At 35.4% G+C, this 23,811-nt stretch overlaps 1 protein-coding gene across 3 annotated transcripts; it reads left to right on the plus strand.

Moving 5' to 3' along the window:
* The first annotated feature begins 4,057 nt into the window (after positions 1-4,057).
* LOC100251142 (disease resistance protein RPV1-like) lies at positions 4,058-23,214 on the plus strand. Of its 3 annotated transcripts, XM_059734918.1 has the most exons (7): positions 4,058-4,697; positions 5,393-6,464; positions 6,598-6,906; positions 6,996-8,306; positions 8,389-9,015; positions 16,072-16,162; positions 22,646-23,214. In XM_059734918.1, the coding sequence occupies exons 1-5, from the start codon at positions 4,216-4,218 to the stop codon at positions 8,707-8,709; spliced, it is 3,495 nt and encodes a 1,164-aa protein (XP_059590901.1). In that variant the 5' UTR covers positions 4,058-4,215; the 3' UTR covers positions 8,710-9,015; positions 16,072-16,162; positions 22,646-23,214. The 3 variants fall into 3 exon arrangements, with proteins under 3 accessions (XP_059590901.1, XP_019071994.2, XP_059590902.1); XM_019216449.2 differs by lacking the exon at positions 16,072-16,162; XM_059734919.1 differs by lacking the exon at positions 16,072-16,162 and having other exon boundaries at positions 22,660-23,214.
* The last annotated feature ends 597 nt before the right edge of the window (positions 23,215-23,811 follow it).

Here is a 23,811-nt window from a genome sequence, read left to right on the forward strand (position 1 = left end):
AACACTTGTGGAGGTCGAAAAAATCTCAGCTCCTCCCGATCCAAAGAGAGGTCTACAATATAATATTTATGATGATAGATAATAATAATAATAATAATAATAATAATAATAATAATATAATTAGTTTTAATTTATGGTATATAAAAGATAAAAAATTAAGAAAAATAAAATTAAATGAGGATAAAAGAAAAAGATAATCAAAGTACACAATTAAAATTATGGGATGACTATAAATTTGATAACCCTTATTATCTTGGAAGAATTATGTTTTGGGGGTAGATGGACCTCCAAATTAACAAAAAGGTCCATGTAACTCTTCAAATTGAGTCCAAGACCCAATGAAAGTATGAAAATTGAGTTGAAGGATATCATCCTTCAGTATTTCCAAAAATGCCCTTTGTTGATTTTGAGAAAAAAATTAATATTTTTGAAAAATACTTTTATTTAATTTAATATTTTTTATTTAATTTAATATTTTTTTAAATTTTTTTTTATATAATTTAATATTTTTTAAAATACTTTTATTTAATTTAATATTTTTAAAAAATAAATTTATTTAATTTAATATTTAAAAAAATATTTAATTTAATATTTTTTTTAAAAATTTAATTTAATATTTTTTTAAATACTTTAATTTAATTTAATATTTTTGAAAAAAAAATTATTTAATTTAATATTTTTGAAAGCTACTTTTATTTAATTTAGTATTTTTGAAAAAAAAATTATTGAAAAAAAATTATTTAACTTAATTTTATAAAATATTTTATATGTGTTCTAAAAGGTATATTTATCTGTTATTATTTCATATCCTTTAACTCAATTTAAAGAGTTATACGAACATTTTATTAATTTGAGGCCATCTCTCCCCATTATCTTTTAATATTTCTTTTTTAATCTTTTCTGAAAATCTCGGTTGTGGTTGTCTTGCCCATCATTCCCTCCAATGAATGCTACAACAAAGACAGAATTGTATTGCCTCTTTCCATCTCTTCTACCAATGGTGTCAGAGAAGTGACGTTGCGATGTCAAAGACAAAGATAGAAAGTAACCACACCTCTTGAACTGTGCTTTCAGGCCAGCTGGAAATGTGCTTTCAGGGCATTTGGGCCTCAGAACGGCTCGCGGTACTCCTATCACCTATTATTGATGGTAAAATACGAAATATCACCGATTATTGATTGTGAGGATATGAAATGCCAACTCATTTGATTAAGGTTGAAAATCAATATTAATTTTTATTTTTAAATTATAAATAAACAAAAAATACATTAATAATTTAAAACTTATTTTAAAAAATATATTAATTTAAATTAATAAAAACGATATTTTGTATTTTGAAAATAAATAATTTAATAATTAAAATACTATTTAAAATAAATATATTCACTATTTTTTTTCTTTTATACTAAAAAAAGCATTTTAAAGCTTAATTTTTTTTTATTATTCTAATATAAAAAGTTTAAATTTTCTTTTAATATTCTTTTTTCTTTCTTTAAATAAGGTTTTGAACATAATTTTTTGTAATAAACTATATGAAATGTTGTAAATTTATCTACTAAGGATTTCTTTTTTTAATGATTTGAGTTAGTTAAAAATTTATCAAAAAAAAAAAAAGGGGGAAAGGATGACTTTCTAGCACTAATTGAATTTGTTTTTGAGTTTTAATTTATTTTTAAGTTTAATAACATTTAGATATTGGGCGTGGTTTGATGTCAAATCTATTTGCCTAATAAATTTTTTTTAGAGAAATTAAGAAAAATCAGAAAAAACATGTATTTGAAGATGTTATAAACTAATATTATACTGGGTTGTTCTTTTTTATTTACTTTCTATTTTTTTTTATTTCTTGATATTTTCCTTTTGTTTTTAAAATTTATGAAAACAATTTGTACTAATCATCTAAAAACTGTTTTTGATTTTAGTTTGTTTAAAAAATAAAAAAACATTGGTCAAATTTCGTTATGAATTTTCAAAAATAATTTTCACGATATTATACCACTTTTGGTCGATTATTACTACGAGTAATTCGATTTATTTTTAAGTTTTAAATTATTTTTAAAAAATTATTAGATTTATTGATAAATATAACACATAAGGCCTCTCTTGATTTGAAGTTTATTTTAGTGGGAAAATTCATAAAAATATAATTATGTGTAAAGGAGAAATAATAAACTCATTTTATAAAAAGAAGAGTGTTTGGAAGTTGTTTTTAAAAATAATATTAAAAAATAAAATGCAAAAAATTTGTTTGGGTGAGTTGTTTTAAAAGATAATGTTTCTATTTTGATTTTGCAAAAAAAAAATTATAAATTCAAGTTATATTTATATTAATTAAATTTAATTCAAATCTTATAAAAAATAAAAATACTTTTATAATTATAAATAAATTAAAAAATATGAATAGTAATATTATAATAAAATCATAAATTATATTTTTTTTATAAAAAAAATACTATTTTAATTTGTTCCATAAACTATGATTATTAATATTTTCATAAAAGCACAATTGATTTTTTTTTTGGTTAAAAATAAATAATAATAATTGTATTTATCAACATGTAAATCAACTATATTTTTCATTACATACACATATTTAGTATTAAGTTATGGACAAAGTATTCTTGATTATTTTTTATTTAGTTTACAAAATATAGTTATAGGTGGAAGGGAAAGAATAATAAGTTGTCTAATGGGAGAGGAATTTTCCCCGTTCAACGTCCCTACAAGCTTTTTCTTTTTGACCAAGACTTTGTTTTTCAACTTACTGGTATACTTTTAAGCAGCGTGGCATCCAGGTACCTGCTTAAATTTAATTATATAATATCTATTAAATTGGTCCTATTAAAAATAAAAATAATTTTATAATTACAAATAAATAGTTTTTCCTTCATAAAATATAATTAATTTTTTTTCTTAAAAATATAAAATAATATTTTATTTAAAATGAATTTATTTTCTAAAATGTATATGTGTCAAGTTTGTCATTACACTTATATATTTAATTCTTATTTATTTTGCATTGGTTTTGATTTGGTTTACAATAAATTAGGTTAGTTTTTTGAATTCCAATTTATTCTTAAAAATTTAAAGATTAAAGAATTTAAATATTAATTATATCTTACTTAATTTATAATTTATTTATTTAACTAAAAAATTTAGAAAATACAATTGTATGTATAAAAAAAACAATAAATTCATGATATTATACCACTTTTGGTCTATTATTTTTATTGATAATTAGATTTATTTTTAAAAATTATTAGACTTATTAATGAATATAACACATAAAACCTCTCTTGATTTGAAGTTTATTTAATGAGAAAATTTATAAAAATATAATTATATGTAAAAAAGATATAATAAAATCATTTTATACCTATTTAAATCCATGAGTTTCTAGTTGTAATCAGTTTCGTTCACTATTTACAATAAAAAAATCTGAAAAAATATGATTATATATGAAGAGACAAACAGTAAATTCATTTAAAATGTATTTTAGTTTATAACTTTATAATGTTAATCGGATCAATTTGGACCTTTTTGATTTTGTAATGTTAATTTTTATGTATTAGGTGTGGTTTGATTTAAACCTATTTGGCTAATGAAAAAATTTAGAAAAATTAAAAGGAAATTTAGAACAGCACTTGTAATTGATAGAAAATATCATATTTTTGAAAATTTTCAATATAGAGTTGTAAAGAAGGCATTCATCTCAATTTTATTTTGTTTTTAAAAATTATTTTCAGAAAACAATAACTAAATGGTGCCCTAAAATTTTAAAACTGGGTTTTTATTTTCAAAATTAAAAACTGTTTTTAGAATTTTTAAAAAAATAAAAAATTAGAAAGCGTGGGATGAAAGCTCCGACGTCATCGTGCCAAATGAAAAAACGTACCAGAGTCAGGAAAGAAAAGGGCCAAAAAAGGTGAGAAAAGGAAAAGCAGCAGCCCAAAGTTGACTGTCCAAGAGGAAAAAGAGGTGAGGAAACCGAAGTAGCAATTCCAGGAAGTCTCGCCCTCTGTTTCTAATACTGTGCATTGAATAAAAATAAAATAAAATAAAAAAAAGAAAAAAGAAAGAAAGAAGAAGATTAGAGGAATCTCCAATGTTAAAAGGTAGAGAGAAATAAATCTTCAGACTCTCTTGTAATTTTGACACTAACAACCCAAAAATTTCTTAGTGTCTTGCAATTTTGGACGAACAACGTCCCCGACTATGGCTCCAACGACAAGATCAAGTGACTTTTCTCTTGGATGGAGTTGGGACGTCTTTTTGAGCTTTAGAGGTGAAGACACTCGCTTCACTTTTACTGATCATCTTTATTCCGCTTTGTGTCAACAGAAGGGCATCCGCACCTTCAGAGACAATGAAGGACTTCATAGAGGAGAAGAGATCGGGTCATCACTCTTGAAGGCTATTGAAGAATCGAGGATGTGTATTGTGGTTTTTTCGAAAACCTATGCTCACTCAAAATGGTGCTTGGATGAGCTGGCCAAGATCATGGAGTGCAAGACACAAAAGGGACAGATAGTTGTGCCAGTTTTCTACCATGTGGATCCATGTGATGTGCGAAATCAGACGCGGAGTTTTGGAGAAGCATTTGATAAATACCAGAAGGTCCCGGAAGATAAGGTGATGAGATGGAAGGCGGCGTTAACGGAAGCAGCCAATTTGTCTGGATACCATGTGCAGGATGGGTATGTATGAATCTTTGCTTTCAGCTGCTTTCATTCATTTACAACTATATGAATTGAATTCTCCATGCTCGTCTATATATTAGAATTTCATTTAGTATTCATGCACTGGAATAATCCTTTCTTCAAGGAAACAATGCGATATTCAAATGGAAACTTTCAAGAAAAATGAACACCTAAAATGGAAAATAATTAATATAGTAGAAATTATTAATTTTTAAAATTTAACTACTTTCAAGCTCCTCATCATTGATCGAAAAAAAGTTGGCAAAATCAAACATATGATCAAGGAAATTTTGTTGGATATAAATTTTTTCTAAGCATTCTAGTTATTCATGAGTTTTTTCCATGATAGTAATAGTCATTGGGATTTGGCGCATGGATACATGTGTGTGTTGAAACAAAACTGATATTTGCTACTAGTAATCAACTTCAATGATTTGGAGTCACTAAACAGGAGCACAGACAAACTCATCCGGTCTTTTACATTTAATAATGGGTGCACAACATAATGAAAATATATGTGAAGGTATAAGTTAATTAATTTAGATTTGTCATGCACTTCAAGGAATCCTATATATATTTATGCTTGCTATAGTTCGGTTGTGAAGAAAACTAAACATCATCATCAGTTCCATGCTTTGTTTATTACAGTTTCTAACTCATTATAGGTTGTTATATTGGTTTATGATTGGCAGGTATGAATCACAGGCTATTCAGAGAATTGTTCAAGACATTTTAAGTAGGAATCTTAAACTCTTACATGTTGGTGATAAGCTGATTGGAATGGAACGTCGTTTGAAGGAAATGGCCTCGCTAATACATATTGACTCAAATGATGTCCGCATGATTGGGATAAGTGGAATTGATGGAATAGGCAAGACAACTCTAGCCAAAGTTGTGTATAACACAATTGTTCATCAATTCGATGGTGCTAGCTTTCTTTTGAATATTAGTAGTCAACAATTGAGTTTGCTTCAGTTACAAAAGCAACTTCTTAGAGATATTCTAGGGGAAGATATTCCGACCATAAGCGACAATTCTGAAGGGAGTTATGAAATAAGGCGTATGTTTATGTCTAAAAAGGTTCTTGTTGTTTTTGATGATGTTAATACTTATTTTCAATTGGAATCCTTAATTCAAAATCGCAGTACATTTGGTCCAGGTAGTAGAATTATTGTAACATCTGGAAACAAAAATTTGCTTGCTGGGTTGGGAGGGGATGCATTCTATGAGGCTAAGGAATTAAATTGTAAGGAAGCTACACAACTCTTTTCTTTGCATGCGTTTCACATGAACAGTCCTCAAAAAGGTTTTATAGGCCTATCGAGATGCATAGTAGATTATTGTAAGGGACTTCCAATAGCTCTTGAAGTTCTAGGTTCTCTCTTGTTTGGTAAGAAAAAATTTGAATGGAAAAGTGTACTACAAAGGCTGGAGAAACGACCTAACATGCAAATCCAAAATGTGCTTATGAGATGTTTTCAAACACTGGATGATTCTATGAAAGATGTATTCCTCGATGTTGCATGCTTCTTCAAAGGAGAGGACTTGGATTTTGTTGAACGAATACTTGAGTATGGTCGCCTCGGAACGCGAGTGCTTAATGACAGATCTCTCATTAGTATTTTTGACAAGAAGTTATTGATGCATGATTTGATGCAAAAAGCTTGTTGGGAAATTGTTCGGCAGCAAGATCATAATGAACCTGGAAAATGGAGCAGATTGTGGGATCCTGAAGATGTTCATCATGTATTGACAAAAAATACGGTAAGAGCTTAAGTACCTGACCTTATTTAGATTTTAAGGCATTGATTTTCAGTTAAAAAGTTGTTTACCTATATGTTTTTAGTTAGATTTTATGGGTTTTGTTCTTTACTAATCCCTTCTTCATGGTTTTTAGGGGACAGAGAGAATTGAAGGCATATTCCTAAACATGTCTCTATCAAATGAAATGCATCTTACCTCTGATGCTTTCAAAAAAATGACAAGACTTAGATTGCTCCGAGTCTATCAAAATGCAGAAAATAATTCTATAGTTTCTAACACCGTCCATCTTCCTCGAGATTTTAAATTTCCTTCTCATGAGTTGAGATATCTCCATTGGGATGGATGGACTTTGGAGTCATTGCCATCAAATTTTGATGGTGAGAAATTGGGTGAACTCAGTTTGAGGCATAGCAGCTTAAAATACCTCTGGAAAAGGCGTAAGGTATGATTGCTGCTTCTTTATCAACGAAGTTTAAAGTTCATCGAAGCAAATGAGTGGGAATTTTAATTTTGATTTACTTTATGTTTCAGCGTCTTCCAAAGTTAGTAGTCATCGATCTCGGTAACTCTCAACACCTTCTGGAATGTCCAAACTTGTCTTTTGCACCACGTGTGGAGCGGCTAATTCTTGACGGTTGTACGAGTTTGCCTGAGGTGCACCCATCAGTTACAAAGCTGAAGAGACTTACGATCTTGAATGTGAAAAACTGCAAGATGCTTCACTATTTTCCAAGCATCACTGGATTGGAATCACTTGAAGTTCTTAACCTCTCCGGCTGCTCTAAAATTGACAAGTTTCCAGAGATCCAAGGGTGTATGGAAAATTTGTTGGAGCTTAATTTGGAAGGGACTGCTATTGTAGAACTTCCCCCTTCAGTGGTGTTTCTCCCAAGACTTGTTTTATTGGATATGAAAAACTGCAAAAACCTTATGATTCTTCCAAGCAACATTTATTCTTTGAAATCCCTGGGAACTCTGGTGCTCTCTGGCTGTTCAGGTCTAGAGATTTTTCCGGAAATCATGGAGGATATGGAATGTTTACAAGAGCTTCTTTTAGATGGAACATCTATAAAAGAGCTGTCCCCCTCAATTGTTCATCTAAAAGGCCTTCAGTTATTAAATATGAGAAAATGCAAAAACCTCAGGAGTCTTCCAAATAGCATTTGCAGTTTGAGATCCCTTGAAACCCTCATTGTCTCTGGCTGTTCAAAACTCAGCAAATTGCCAGAGGACCTGGGGAGGTTGCAATTCTTGATGAAACTTCAAGCTGATGGAACTGCTATAACTCAACCACCTCTCTCACTTTTTCATTTGAGAAACCTTAAAGAGTTATCCTTTAGGCGATGTAAAGGATCAACATCTAACTCCTGGATTTCATCCCTTCTATTCAGGTTACTACATAGAGAAAATTCAGATGGGACTGGTTTGCAGTTGCCTTATTTGTCAGGTTTATACTCCTTAAAATATTTAGATCTTAGTGGCTGCAATCTAACCGATAGATCGATCAATGACAATCTTGGCCACTTACGCTTCTTGGAAGAATTAAACCTTAGCAGAAACAATTTGGTTACCGTACCTGAGGAGGTGAATAGACTTTCTCATCTAAGGGTCATTTCTGTGAATCAGTGCAAAAGCCTTCAAGAAATTTCCAAGCTCCCACCAAGTATAAAATTATTAGATGCTGGGGATTGCATATCCCTTGAGTCTTTATCAGTTCTATCTCCACAGTCGCCACAGTTCCTATCGTCTTCCTCTTGCCTTCGTCTTGTAACTTTCAAACTGCCGAATTGCTTCGCACTAGCTCAGGATAATGTGGCAACTATACTGGAGAAACTTCATCAGGTTTAACTCTCTCATGTTTGAATTTGGTCTTATATCTTAAAACATTATAATTATTTATTTATCTATTTATCTTTTGATGCAGAACTTTCTTCCAGAAATTGAATACAGTATTGTTCTTCCTGGAAGTACAATTCCAGAGTGGTTCCAGCATCCAAGTATCGGATCCTCGGTAACAATAGAGCTGCCTCCAAATTGGCATAACAAGGACTTCTTGGGTTTTGCTCTATGCTCTGTGTTCTCACTTGAGGAGGATGAAATAATTCAAGGCCCTGGTCTGATTTGTTGTAATTTTGAATTTAGAGAGGGGCCTTATTTGACTAGTTCCATCTCTTGGACGCACAGCGGAGACAGAGTGGTTGAGACTGATCGATCACATATGGCTGGTGTATCAACCTGGTGCTAAACTTATGATACCCAAGTCCAGTAGCCCCAATAAATCCAGGAAGATTACAGCTTATTTTAGTCTCTCTGGGGCATCCCATGTGGTGAAAAACTGTGGAATCCATCTTATATACGCTCGAGATAAGAAAGTGAACCATCAAACAAGGTATACTAGTGCCAAGAGAAGCAGTGATGGAAGTCGTTATAACTGTCTTGAGGAATCACAACCTAAGAGGCCAAGAGGAGGAGAGAACTGTGAGGAAGGATCCCATGCTTAAACTCATCCAAGAATGCTTAAACTCCAAGAGTGGCTTATGTCAGCTTATTGGTGAGTCACCTCTCTCTTTCTTCTCATTTCTATATGGCAAAGTCATTTCATTCTCTGAATGTACATGTCTAGTTTATATGCAATTTACATTTTCACTTGTTATGTTTTATTATTATTCCTTACAAAATTTATTATCTTGCACATTTGAAGTGCTTGAAAGTTATTCTAATTTTAAAAATTTAAATTTTAAAGTTGCTTTTAGTTTCTTGTTGCATATTAAATTTAAATTTTAAATTTTAAATTTATTATATGCTGTAAACTTCGTTTGATAATATCGTTAAACCTCAATACACAAATTAAATGGGTGTTTCGTAAAACTTTCTACTTATTAATTAATGATTTAAGTTAACTTTAAGTTAAATTATTCTTAAATTGTTGACTTAAAATTTATTATTTATTTTTTACTTTAACTATTAAAGTTTTATTTTTTTGTTGGTAAAATTAACTTAAAATTTATTCAAAATTATCAAATTGATATATTTATTTTCATTAACTCTAACTAAGATCGGCGTCGCAAATCAGAAGGAAGGAGAGTAGGTTTACAGTGGAGTCCAAGGAGTTTGAGATTGCAGTGGAAGATAGAAGAGGAAAGATCCAAGGATGCATTGTGGAGAAGAAGGGAGGGGCCTCGTCATGGGTCCGACTGGGAGCGGAGAGTTTAACGTTCTTCTTGGAAGGGTTGAATCTCTGTATCAAGGGTGAGAAAGAAACCAGATGGGGAAGGGAATGAAAGGAGCAGGGGCGAGTGTACTCCATGATTCGAGGGACAAACAGAGCGGGGGGGTTTATACGGTTAGGGGTCTCTGATGTAGAGGGGAAGAGGTTCTACATCTTCGTCCCAAGAGGCCGTAGGGATAAGAGGGGGTGGACGATCATGGAGGAGAAGCTCAAACAGGTGTTAGGGTTTTTTGGTAAAAATCCTGAAAAATACAAGGGAAAGGTTGTGGAGAAAGTTGCTATGGGACGATCGTATGCAACAATGGTGAGAAAGTCGCCGACGGGTAATTTAAATGCTGTTGCAGTAAAGGTGAAAAAAGAGGAGTCAGAACCTTTAAAAAAGAAATTGAAACATTGTGTTGTGGCGAGCTGGAGAGATGGACCAGGGGGGGGAAGATGATATTGAGAAGTGGGGGAAATTCTGGGCAAAGTCTTGGGACCTCAAAGGTAACCTAGGGCTGGCTAAGTTGAACAAGAGGAAAGCGCTGTTGGAATTTGAGGATTTGGAAGAGGCCAGACGAGTCGTTTCCTCTGGGAGCTGCGCGTGGGAAGGAACCCAGGTAAGGTTGGAACATTGGAGCCCTAGGAGCGGATGTTGGGCAGAGGGGGAAGAGAGAAGGGACGTCTGGGTAAGGATTGTTGGGCTCCCAATTTCGTTATGGAGCCCAGAAATTTTGAGGAGAGTGGGGGATGCATGCGGTGGTTTTATCACCGCCGATGAAAATACGAGATCGATAAGAGATCTCCAATGGGCCAGAATCCTAGTGAAATGGGGAGGGGAAGCTAGACCGAACGTATTGGAAATCGAAGGGGAGGAAGAAAGCTATGTTGTGTCCCTTTGGTGGGAATGTTGGCCGGTGTTGAGGAGGAAGTGTAGGGACAAAGTTGATCGTCATAGCAGGGAGGTTAGGGGTGAGGAGGATTCACACGCGGGGCAGCGAGTGATGAAGGGTTGGGGGAGCGAGAGGTTCGAGATGCTGCACCCGTCAGACGATGGGACGGTGCTGCAGGGGGGCGGGTCGGGTCGGGTCGAGACCAGTCCAGATTTAAGCCCGACAACCCGTAATTGGGTCTCATCTGGTGAAATGAAGTCTTTAAGCCCAATCGCGGGCCTAAAGGAAACAAGGAGGGAGGGCGGGCTTAGCCTAATGTTTGGGCCCATGGACTTGAAGAATAAAGGGGTGGCTGTAAGCGATGTTGGCCCAGACGCAGGCCCATCGGAAGTTGTGGGCTGCTATTCTAAAGGTCCAGCTTCGTCTCTAGCCCAGTTGACAAATAAAGGCCGGTTTTGTTCAAAGGCCTGCACCCAGCAGCTCGGTCAAGGTGGACAATAAGGGAGGGCCCTAATTTATTAGCAGGCCAAGAGGTGATGGGCCTTATTTTGAAGGGTTCTGCGCCCAGCCATCCTCCAGAAGCAGAGCTCTTTGTTGCGAGGGAGAATGAGGATACAAGGAAGCTACAAGGAGGGGTGAGGTTGACAGAGACGGATAGGGCGCTTGAAGAGGAATCAATGAGGTATGGAAAGGGGGTTGGTTCCTGGGGGAAAAGGGAAATGGGGAACTCTCATCTTAATTCTTTTCTTTTTGATTGAACTCTGGGGGGGGGGGGGGGGGGGGGGGGGGAGTTTTTCAATCATTCTGGGGATTTGGATGAGGAGGGTCGGGCCGATAATTCAATGTGGTTAACAGTGTATAAGGCTTGCAATGAAAGGATTAAGGAATGTAAGGAACTGGGAGACATCCACTGCAATAGTGACAAAGGTAGGGAGATGGAAGGGGTAGGCGATATAGATGATGCTCAAGTTGTGAGAAGTGAGCTGGAGGGTAACTGGGAAGAGAGTGGTTTGGCAAGATTCAGCAAGTTTCTGGGCTTCCCTACGGAGGGATTAGAGAAGGAAATCCTAAATTTTTTGACGAAGATCAGGAAAAGAAGGGAGAAAATACATAGCAAAGAGTTACTGGAAAAGTCTAAGTTTGAAAGGGAGTTAAAACGTTTAGAATGTTCCATAAACTATGAGGGAGGGTTGAAACAGAAAGGCTTGGTACAGGGCAAAGGGCGCCAAATTGTAATTGTCCAATGAAGGTGAAAATTCTGAGCTGGAATGTGAGGGGAGCAAATGATAGCTCCAAAAGAAAAATAATTAAGACGTTTATAAGAAATCAGAGGGTGGACTTAATGTGCATTCAGGAGACAAAAGTGCAGTGTATGACGGATAGCATTGCGAGAAGTATGGGCTCCGGGAGATTCCTAGGCTGGAAAGCAATGAATGCGGAGGGAGCTTCGGGAGGTATTTTTATATGCTGGGATAGAAGGACTCTGGACATGCTAGATTGGGAGGAGGGGCGTTTACCTTGTCCTGCAGATTTCGCAATGTAGAAGATGGGAATGTATGGGTTTTTACGGGAGTGTATGACCCTTTTTCTAAGGTAGAGATGGATGCTTTATGGGAAGAGTTTGGGGCGATTAGAGGGCTGTGGGAGGATCCTTGGTGCATAGGGGGGGATTTTAACATTACTTTGTTCTCAAGGGAAAGGAGTGGGCAGAGGAGGATTAGCTCAGCAATGAGAAATTTTGCTGAAATTGTGGATGATCTTGGGCTGGTGGATCTTCCTCTTCAGGGGGGAGATTTTACTTGGAATGGGGGTCTAAATAATCAGACTTGGGCTCGTTTGGACAGGTTTCTTGTGTCTCCTAGTTGGAGAGATCAGTTCAGTGGGATTAACCAGTGTAGGCTGCCCCGTCCGGTGTCCGATCATTTCCCAATTATGCTAGTGGGGGGTGGGATAAGACGAGGCCCGACCCCATTCAGATTTGAAAATATGTGGCTTAAGGCTGAGGGCTTTAAAGAGCTTGTACGCAATTGGTGGCAAGGAATTGATGTTAGGGGTAGTGCTAGCTACAAGTTGGCTACTAAGATGAAGGAAATCAAACAGAAGCTGAAAGTGTGGAATAGAGAAGTATTTGGTAAGCTGGAGAGCAACAAATCCGCAGCTTTGCAACAAGTGGAATTCTGGGATAGGGAGGAAAATGAAAGAATTCTGACTATGGAGGAATCAGAACTTAAGAAAGAGGCAAAAGAAAATTACAAAAAATGGGTGATTACGGAGGAAACTCACTGGAGACAACTTTCTAGGGAGATATGGTTGAAAGAGGGGGATAGAAACACGGGTTTCTTTCATCGTATGGCAAGTGCTCATCGTAGAAATAATTGTATGGAGAGAATTAAGATTAATGGAGAGTGGTTCCTAGAGGAGCAGGAAATTAGAGAAGGAATTGCTAATGCGTTTAAAGAGCTACTTTCAGAAGATACGGGGTGGAAGGCGGATATTGGGAGTCTTCGGCTAGATCAGATCAGTCAAGAAGAGGCTGAGATATTGGAGAGGCCCTTTACAGAGGAGGAAATTCATGGGGCTCTGATGGAGATGAATGGGGATAAAGCCCCTGGTCCGGATGGTTTTACTCTGGCTTTTTGGCAAAGCTGTTGGGAGTTTATTAAAGAGAAGATTATAGAAATGTTCAAGGAATTCTATGATCATAGCTCTTTCCTCAAAAGCCTTAACAATACTTTTTTGGTTTTGATCCCCAAGAAATGTGGTGCTGAGGACCTTGGAGACTTTAGACCTATTAGTCTCTTAGGGGGTCTTTACAAGTTATTGGCTAAAGTGCTGGCTAACAGATTGAAGAGAGTGGTTGGTAAGGTGGTCTCTAATTCTCAGAATGCCTTTGTGAGGGGAAGACAAATTCTTGACGCTTCTCTAATTGCAAATGAAGTGATAGACTCATGGCAAAAACGAAAAGAAAAGGGTCTTATATGCAAACTGGATATAGAAAAAGCTTATGACAACATCAATTGGAAGTTTCTATTGAAGGTGTTGCAGAAAATGGGCTTTGGGTCTAAGTGGGTGGGGTGGATGCGGAGTTGCCTATCTTCAGCTAAATTCTCAGTGATGGTTAATGGAGTGCCTGCAGGTTTCTTTCCTAGCCCCAAAGGTCTTAGACAAGGAGATCCCTTGTCTCTTTATCTCTTTGTTATGGGAATGGAAGTGTTGGATGTTCTTATTAGGAGAGCTGTGGAGGGGGGCTTCTTATCAGGGTGCAACATAAGGGGCGGTAGTGAACCTCCATTGCATATCTCTCATTTGTTCTTTGCTGACGATACCATCATATTCTGTGAGGCCAGAAAGGACCATTTAACTCATTTAAGTTGGATTTTATTTTGGTTTGAAGCGGCATTAGGGTTAAAGATTAACCTAGCAAAGAGTGAAATCATTCCAGTGGGAGAGGTGGTGGGGATGGAGGAGTTGGCTGTTGAGCTAGGGTGCAGGGTGGGGTCTTTACCTTCTCAGTACTTGGGTCTACCCTTAGGGGTTCTCAATAGAGCGCCTTATATGTGGGATGGGGTGGAAGAGAGAGTCAGGAGGAGACTAGCTCTTTGGAAAAGGCAATATATATCTAAAGGGGGAAGAGTCACTTTAATAAAAAGCACTTTGGCTAGCATGCCAATCTACCAAATGTCTATCTTCAGGATGCCCAAGATGGTGGCTAGAAGACTTGAGAAAGTGCAAAGGGACTTTTTGTGGGGAGGAGGAAATATGGAGGGGAAAACTCACTTGGTTAATTGGGAGGTGGTATGTACAGATAAGGCTAAAGGTGGGCTAGGCATTAGAAAGCTAACCTTGTTGAACAAAGCATTACTTGACAAATGGATATGGAGGTATGCTTGTGACAAAGATAATATTTGGAAACAAGTGATCAAGGTGAAGTATGGGCAGGAGGATTTTGGGTGGAGGCCAAAGAAGGCTATGGGGGCGGTGGGAGTAGGGGTTTGGAAGGAGATTTGGAAAGAATCAAAATGGTGCTGGAATAACATGATTTTCAAAGTAGGGAAGGGAAACACAATCAGATTTTGGACAGATGTGTGGTGTTCAGAGACAGCGTTGTCACATTGTTTTCCTCATCTCTTTGCTATGGCGGTTCAAAGGAACTGAATGGTTGAGGAAATGTGGGATCAAAATTCGGGTCACGGAAATTGGAATCTAAATTTTTTGAGGGATTTCAATGATTGGGAATTGGGGTTGGTTGGGGATTTTCTTCAGATTTTGAGGAGTCACAAACCCTCTGGAGAAGAAGACTCAATCCTCTGGAAAAAAGGAAGAAGGGGGCAATTCAGGGTAAAGGAAGCGTATAACTTGCTGGTGAGATCTGATGATATAGGCTTTCCTTCAAGAAGCATTTGGGTGACAAGGGTGCCAACTAAAGTTTGTTTTTTTGCATGGGAGGCGACGTGGGGGAGGGTGCTGACTTTGGATAGACTTCAAAGAAGAGGATTACAACTTCCAAATCGCTGCTTTCTGTGTGGTTGTGAGGAAGAAAGTGTAAATCATATACTCATACACTGTACAGTGGTTAGAGTTCTATGGGATATAGTGTTTGGTTTAGTTGACGTGAAATGGGTTTTCCCAGAAACTGTAAAGGAAGTCTTAGTTAGTTGGAGGGGTTCGTTTGTGGGAAAGGAAAGGAAAAAGATTTGGGATGCCATTCCGTTGTCTATTTTTTGGACGGTGTGGAAGAAAAGGAATAGATTAGCCTTTAGGGGGGGGGGGGGGGGGGTGTTGAATGTCCAGAAGTTAAAGAATTTTTTTGTTTGTAACTTGTGGAGTTGGGCCAAACTGTATGTAGGTGAGGAGGCGTTCTCCCTTATAGGATTCCTTGAGTGGTTGGCTTCCCCTTAAAGGGGGGTGTCTCTGTTTTTGTTGTTTTTGAGGCTTAGTTGCCTTGTATACCCCCTGTATACTTTGTGGCGTCTTGCCTTTTGAATGAATATATTTTACTTATCAAAAAAAAAAAAATTTATGTATTCACTAATTCTAAATAATAAATTTATTTGTTAAACATTAATATTTTTTAAAGTATTGTAGATGCATAAGTTAACTACAAAAATATTTACTATAAAAGATGAGTTGTAAATGCAGGATCATAGTCATAAAATATACCTTCACTAAAAATGAATAAATGAGACAAAAAGGTTTTGAATTAAGAATAAGTTAACAATTTTAACTTAATATTTAAAATTAATTTTTATTTAAAGTTGTGATATTAAATTATTTTTACCAAACATGCTTAACTACTTAATAACTTAAGTCATTAAATTATATTAAGCTGCACAACACCTTCTCAATCTCTAATTTAGAGTCATTGTTGGGTTAATAAGTTACGGTACTTTACACCTTCTCAATCACAGGCCATTTTGATTCTAACCATGACCCATTCAGATTTTGATTCGCATTTGAAAGTTTCAGAACTGAGATAATGGAGGTTTGCCTTTTCATTATATGACAGTTGGTAGTAAGGCTTATCAACTGATCGCATTGCTGCTCTTATACATCAATTCTTGTCATATCTTTCTTTCTATTCTTGAGGTTTGAGACAGGTAATATTAGTTTCTTGGGTTTTTTCTTGGAGTTTTGACAGTGAATTATGTTCTTATGTCATTGATCTGAGATAATTTTAAACAACCTTTCTGTTTTATCTTTGCATTTTTAGGGCTTTGATCTGGACTGCACTGAAAATCAAATGTTTTGTATGAAAAAAAAATGATTATCAAATCACCAAAATCTACAACCAAGTACGTCTTTTCTCAATGAAAAATCACTCTGTTTTGATACGTAGATACTGAGAAATTAAATTTTAGTGGAATAGCCAATTCTGTTGGAAACGTATGCAATGTAATCTTCTTCTTTCCTGCAGTGGAGGAGTTCCCTGCAGTGGAGAGGAAAACCGTTTTGATCGAGTGATTTGTTAGGATACCACAGCCATCCCCTGTTTTCATTATGTTATACTAGAGGTGGCCATCTTAATTTTGTTGGTCTTTTTTATGGTTTTGGGTCGGAAACCTCTAGAACAAGTTCAAAATGCATGAAAGGCATATGGTACATGGATTTTCCTCATTCCTTCCACCCAGACATCAAAATGAAGGTTCTTTCAAGGCCTCTCTAATTTGGTCAACCACCAGCCAAAGGTTGGCCACAATGCCTCTCCCAGGAAAATGATGCCTTAAGAAGTAGGGCTTCAAATTGTATGTGGCTGGGATTTGGTGTCAGCCCGAGAAATATATCCAAGATCGAGTTGGCTCGGGATTTGGTATTGGCTCAAGGAGTAAGCTTGAGATTGTGTGTTCTTGGGATTTGGTGTTAGCCTAGGGAGTTTGTCCAATGTTGTTGGCTTGGGATTTTGTGTTACTCAAAAATCACAGAAAAAGGATTATTTTGATCCCACTAACAACCTTGGTAGGACAAAAGTACTTTATAAGGAGGCTTTGAGAGTGAAATACAAAAGTACTTTTCACTTGTTTATTTGCAGAACATGCAATTGAATGTGGACAAACCTCAAAAACTGATGCCAATGCCATAGATAGAATTAGCATGAAGGCCTATTCTCATACCTCAAACCCCTATTTTTGTTACCCAAGCAGATGACCACAAAAGTTAATTTTCAAGACTCTATGATCTTGATGGCTATAGCTTATACCATTTCAAACCATGGCTGTGCTAGGTAGTCTCAGCATGGTTTTTATTCAGGAAACCTTTGATACAATTTAAGGCCATCCATAGATTATGATCATTTAGTACTTTAGTTTGTGCCTATAGTAAAAGGCAAAATGAATGAATCAGTTCCCAACATGCTCTGATTTAGTATTTCGTGCCTGTTAATGCGATTTTCATTTGACCTTTAGTGGTAGTTCTTTTTGAGTTATTATTAGAATTTGAATCAATGGTAGCAATTTCTTTTTTAGTCATTCTGCATTTGTCTAAAGTCCCCACCATCAATTACCAACTTGAAGACATATTAAGGCAGATGGATTGGTTGTGCTTTCCACATGTTCTTCTTGCTTAATCAATTGAAGACTTCTTGTATATTCCTTGCAATTTACAGAAGATTTCCCAAGTATCCTCCAAACTATAAAATATTTATCATGAAGCCACAACTTTACCTTTATAATTATTTAACTCTTTTACCATCTTCCTGACGTTGCCAAGTTCACAACCATTGTTTTCTTATACATGCCTTCATTAATTTGATATCGGTATTTTGGCACTTTGAAAGTGCACACAAACTCTAGAAGATGAGAATGAATTATAGCATAAATCGTTTTACAGTAGTTCCTATTAGCTTTTCGCTGACTACTTTATGCAATTTCAAATGTTAAAACAACTCTAATAGAAAATTTTCGAATTATCCATCTGGGATATGATTAGATTTATGACCTTCACCAGGAAGGTTATTCATGAAAATATGTCATCTTTCCCCCTTTAGCCAATACTCTAGGCAACTAAATTTTGGGTCCAAACTCATGTGTACTGATTGAAGCATAAGATTAGCTAAAAGTAAACACATGACTAGCTATGATACATAGTACTAATACGTAAATGTTTTTTTGTTACTTTCTTATACATGGTATTAATACATTTTTTGTTTGTTACTTTCTCCATTATAAAACAACTTCTCTAAGCTATATCTTTAGAGAATGATTCATGTTTGTGATTTCTGAAACCTCGTTTTCAGATTTTTAGATGATTTTCAATTATTTCATTACATGTTATGAGGCACTTCAAATTGGAATCATAATTTAGTCAAGAAATCCTTTGATATATTGGATGGTGTTGAGGAGATTTTGCTCAAACAAGGTTAATTAAACAAACCTAAGAATCACAAAAACACAACAAAAAATACAGCACACTTAAAACACAGATATTACCTGGTTCAGTGAAAACCACCTATATCCATATGAAATGAATCTACAAAGGTTTGATAATTGATCATTGAGATACGACCTTCATTTTTTCTTTCAGGACTCTCTCTCATACTTTCCTATTAGAAAAGCATAGAAGCACTTCCCAGTTATATTTACACAAACATTTCTCTTGTGTTTAGAATCTTTCTCATAATGATCTATCTATCAAGGCGATCTAGATTCCCTTTAAAATAAGTAAAATAGTACTCATTTGTCTTGAATAAAAGTTGTTAGAAGTGAACAACTAATCATAATAAACATTAATTGAATAAACAACCTGATCTTTATTGGTAGCAAAACCAGTGCATGTGCCCAAAGTACTGAAGAGACCACACAAAGAGACTTGTCCACTTAGTGTGCATTACCTTACGTCACTTGAAGTTTTCAAAATGGAACATGTCGCTTTGTACACACCTTTGAGCTCTTACCTTACTTTATGCTAATGTACACAAATGAACAAAGCGTCTTTTGAATGTGATTTCACTCGTTCATATTGTTTAAGTAAGCTATTTCAAACTCACTGCTCAACAATCCTCCACATTGGTTGTAGAATTCAAATCACTTGCAACACTAGCCTTTTCCTATTTCCTAAGTTAGCAACCTTTTACATAAACTAAGTCCAAGCAATACTTGAACTAATTAAACATTGTGGCCTTTGCGATTATATCTATTGGATTCCCAAGAGTTAAGATTTTCTTTATGTGTAATACTCCCCCAATGTTTATGTCTAAGATAAAATGAAGTCTTACCTTAATGTGATTTATCCTCTCATGTTATATTTAATTTTTGGACTAATAAATTACACTTTGACTATCATAAAACACTGTTACAGACCCTTGCTTCATGCTTAGGTTACTAACCAACCTTTGTATATGTCTGCATAATTGCTTCCTTGATAGATTTAGCTATTGCCATATATTCCACCTCTATGATTGAAAGAGAACCTATGCACTATAATGAGGCTGTCTAGCAAACTATGAATCTCCCTAAATAAAAAATATAACTTGTACGTCAATAATCTCTTACCATCCAAGTCTCTTGCATAATTAGAATCCACATAGCTATTAACCTATTGACTTGTATTCTACCCTCCCTAATACATCAATCCAACATCCTTAATATATTGAAGATGCCCTAGTTGCTATTTCACAACATTGCAATCCATTTTCTAGATTTTTCATACCTACTGATCACACTCATAGCATTACATAAATTAGGTTTATCACATCAAGGCGTACATGATACTTCCAACTACACGAGCATAGGGTACCTTTACCATATAATCCTTATCCCCAATTTCAAGTCAAGGTGACTAAGCTTGGGATAACTTAAAATACAACATAATTGTTGTTCCCATTTTGCCCTTGACATCACAAACCTATCAAGAACCTTTATGATTTCAATCCCTAGAATCCTCTTGGCTAGTCCAAGATCCTTCGTCTTTAACTCACTTTGAAAAAAATGACTTTAATTAGTCTATTAGATGCTATGAACATGTCATCATAGATTAGCAAATAAGTGGCATTATAAGGCATTCTTATAGCACACAAAAACAGTGGAAAATAAGTGGCAGTATTAGATAGGAGGTTCTTATAGTACAAAAAAACTATCACATCCACATTTTTTTAAAACTATATTTCAATTGGAATATATCAAACCTGTTGTACCAATGCCTTGGAAACTGCTTTAAGCCATACTATGATAAGCATGCATACATGGTTCTCCTTCCCTTTTCTATAGAGCCCTCTATACAGTTGTTGCATTTAGATTTTATATACACCCATACTCTTCTTTGATAATCATCAATCAATGTAAGGTATATCTAATCACTCAAAGAATCAATCCTTGTTGGCCCAAAATATTTAATTGAACATAATCGAGAGTTTCCTTTGTCCTTTGATTTTCTATATTGAATTTAATTCTATAAATCTCACCATAAATGCAATCTTCCGAAAATTCCAACTTACTCATATTATCTCCCCAAAGAAGATTTTGTTTACTTTATTTAGACCACTCTTTTCACTGATATATAAGTCTATGTGTCAAAAACTTTACTTTGTCTAGAATATATATTCCTTGAAGTTGTAGTGATCCTTTAATTACCTTCAAGTCTCCATCTTCTCCTTTACACTTTTGTCCAACATTCTCAGTGAAATTAGATTACTCTTCAATTCAAGCATATGCCTCTCACCTACAATATGCTTTCAACCCAATCTGCTATCTTGATTTTTGTAACTCCTACTCCAATCACGTGACATGCCTTATTGTTTCCCAGCAACACTTAGTCCCCATCAATCATTTAATAGAAGAAAATCAAGATTGATTTGGAAACATGTGAGAAGTGTGACCAAAATCAATAATTCATTTAATTATTTTCAATAGATTTTGAAATGGATAATACCTTAGTGCTTTCATACCCCTTTGATGTAGTGCCAATATCTTCAGGGTCCTTGAAGTTATCTTTTTGGATAATCTTTCTTTACATGGCATTCTTTATGATAGAGAAAACATTATGTACTTATATTTCAACCTTGACCTTGGTCTATATATATCCTAAAAAAGTTTCTTACAAGATCACCATCTCAGTGTGTGCCCCTCACCCCTGAGTCATCTTCTTTATTCTTATAACATTTCTTCTTCAACTCCTTAGAATTTAGGGCATCCTATACTTCTTGCATAAATAAATACCCTCTACCATAGATCATGGTGTCTACAAAGTGCTTATTTAACTCAGACAATGAATTTGAGAGGATTATTGCTTGGTCTTTATCTTCAATCTTCACTTTACTATTTTCAAGATCTAATTTGATATTATTGAGGTTGTCAATACAGTCTTCAACCTGTTATGCCATTTTCTACTTTTAGTATAGTCTATTTGTCAAAGATTTTGCCACGAGCAGATGCTTCAATTTCAACCATATCAAAGCTATAGTTGACTCCTTTAAGACTTCACATAACATCTTATCACTAAGACTCGAAAAGACAACATTGTATGCTTTATCAGGGATCTTGGTCTTGTCCTCAAAGGATAAAGAACTTGGTAAGTTTACTCCTAGGAACTTCTTGAAGGCCTCTTAACTAGTGATGCTATCATCTCCATTCTCCATAGTGCCAAATCATTCTTCTGATTGAATATCAACCTTTGTTAAATCCATCTACAGGCTCTCATAACAGTTTGTTAAGGGGATTTTACATCAACAAGATCAATTAAATAAGCCCAATAACTTAAATACAACAAAAAATAAAGTACAATCACAACACCAAGATGCTTCGTGGTTTGATGAAGATCACTTATATCCACAAGAAAAGAATCCACAAATGCTTTACTAGTCAATGATATTGAACCTTTGTTTCTCTCTTTTGCACAAAATAGAAGGCTCTCTCTCACCCTTTCCCTCATGGCCAAAAAAAAGGGTACTTATTCAGTTAGATTCACTCAAGAATTTCTTTTCTTTTTTAGATTATTTCTTACAATGATCTATCTACCAAGACCATGTATATTCTCTTTAGGATGGATAAAAGAAAACACATTTCTACTCATTTATACCTAAGATATTCTTAAACATAAGTTTGTTACAAGTCAATAACTAATGATAACGACTTCTAATTGAAAAGACAACCTAATCCGGTTGGTAGCAAATTAACCATGTACATGTGCATGATGTGATGTAGAGTCCACACAAATGGACCAATAGCAATTTGTGTGCATTGCCTCACATCACCTAGAATTTTGCACTAGTGGACTTGTGTCCCTTTGTGAACAGCTTTGAGTTCTTGCCTTGCACTATGTCTGTGTTCACAAATAGACCGATAGTATGCATAAATGGATGAAGTGTCTTTTGAACATGATTTCTGTTGTTCTAATTGTTTGAGTATGCTAATTTACAGTCACGTTTCAATAGATGGTTTGAAGAATTTACAGTCACTTATCATGGTATGCATTTGCTTGATCTTGTCTGTATGGCTTTCTCATTTCTTAGAAATTAAATCTTGTAGCTAGAAATCACCAAACAACACTAAATGTAGTGGATATCTTATGCATGAATCGTGGGTGCTCAAAACAATATACCTTTCATGAATGATCAGTGTTTCTCTTTGTTCAATTACTAAACTTGTGTGTAGGTTGGGTTTATTAGATGAACCAGAGGATGGAGATCTTTATTGGCGTTTACTGATGAAATCCAGCTTGGAACAAAAAGACATGGTCAAGATGCAATGGAGTCAAAGCATAGAAAGGGTGGCAAATTTTGTTGCCTGGTAAGCATTGCTTAGAAAATTCTCTTCATAGACTCTACCTTGGAAGCTTTCATGATGGAGATGCGAAAAGATTCAGCGTGCTGCGGATGGCAGATTTTGTACTTGAATTTTAGAGTGCTCTTATGGCATACATGTGGGTTTATATTAAAGGTTTTGTACACTAAGATGGTTTATAAGCTCGTAGGTTTATGTCGGATGTTAAGTTATTCCAGTGTTTTGAAAACCGGACAATGGCCGGTCCGACAGCCAACCGGTGGCCTTTCCGGTCCGGTTGCCCGTTTTGAACCATTCATCTAATGAACCGATCTCGAACTGCTTAAACTAGCAGTTGAACTGGGTGAGCTGAATGGTTCTTCGAGAACCGAACAGTTCAACAACACCTCCATTTTTAATTTTTTTTAGCAAAATGGGCTAAGCCTCCCTTCACAGCCCAACATTCAATGCCCGCTTTTTTATTTTGCAAAAAGGCCACTAGCGCTGCACTGAGCTTCATGGCCCAATAGCCACTCATGTCACAGTGAATGGGAAGGAATTATAAAAGCAGGGGAGCTTGAACCGACAGGTTCACAATAGGATTATTGCTCCACTTTGCTACTCTTTTTTTTGTATCATAATTTAATAGGGAATAAATTACATAGGTTGTGTCAAAAAATAATATTGTAGACCCCCGGAAGCAGGGACCTTTTTTTAATTTTAATTTTTATTTCCCGGGGCTCGACATGATGGGAGAGCTGTGTTTGGGGGCTCTGAAGCTGCAGGGGAGAAGGCAGAGCTTTTGGGGGCTGCAGATGGGACGGGATACGGCTGGCTTGCGGAGGAAGACAAGAAGAGAAGAAAAACAGAGGAAGCTAGAAAAGAAAGCGAAAGAAAAAGAGAAAGGAAGGCGAAAGGAAAAAGGGAAAGAAAAGGAAGGAACGCAGGGGTCTTCTTGCTGATTGGCAGTTGAAGGGAAGCTTATCAGGTGCGTTTTCTGGACCACATACCTATTGCAGCTGTTTTCCTTGTTATTGTTGTGACTGTGTTATCAATAA

This window comes from Vitis vinifera, chromosome 18 (assembly GCF_030704535.1).
Source record: "Vitis vinifera cultivar Pinot Noir 40024 chromosome 18, ASM3070453v1".
Taxonomy (NCBI): domain Eukaryota; kingdom Viridiplantae; phylum Streptophyta; class Magnoliopsida; order Vitales; family Vitaceae; genus Vitis; species Vitis vinifera.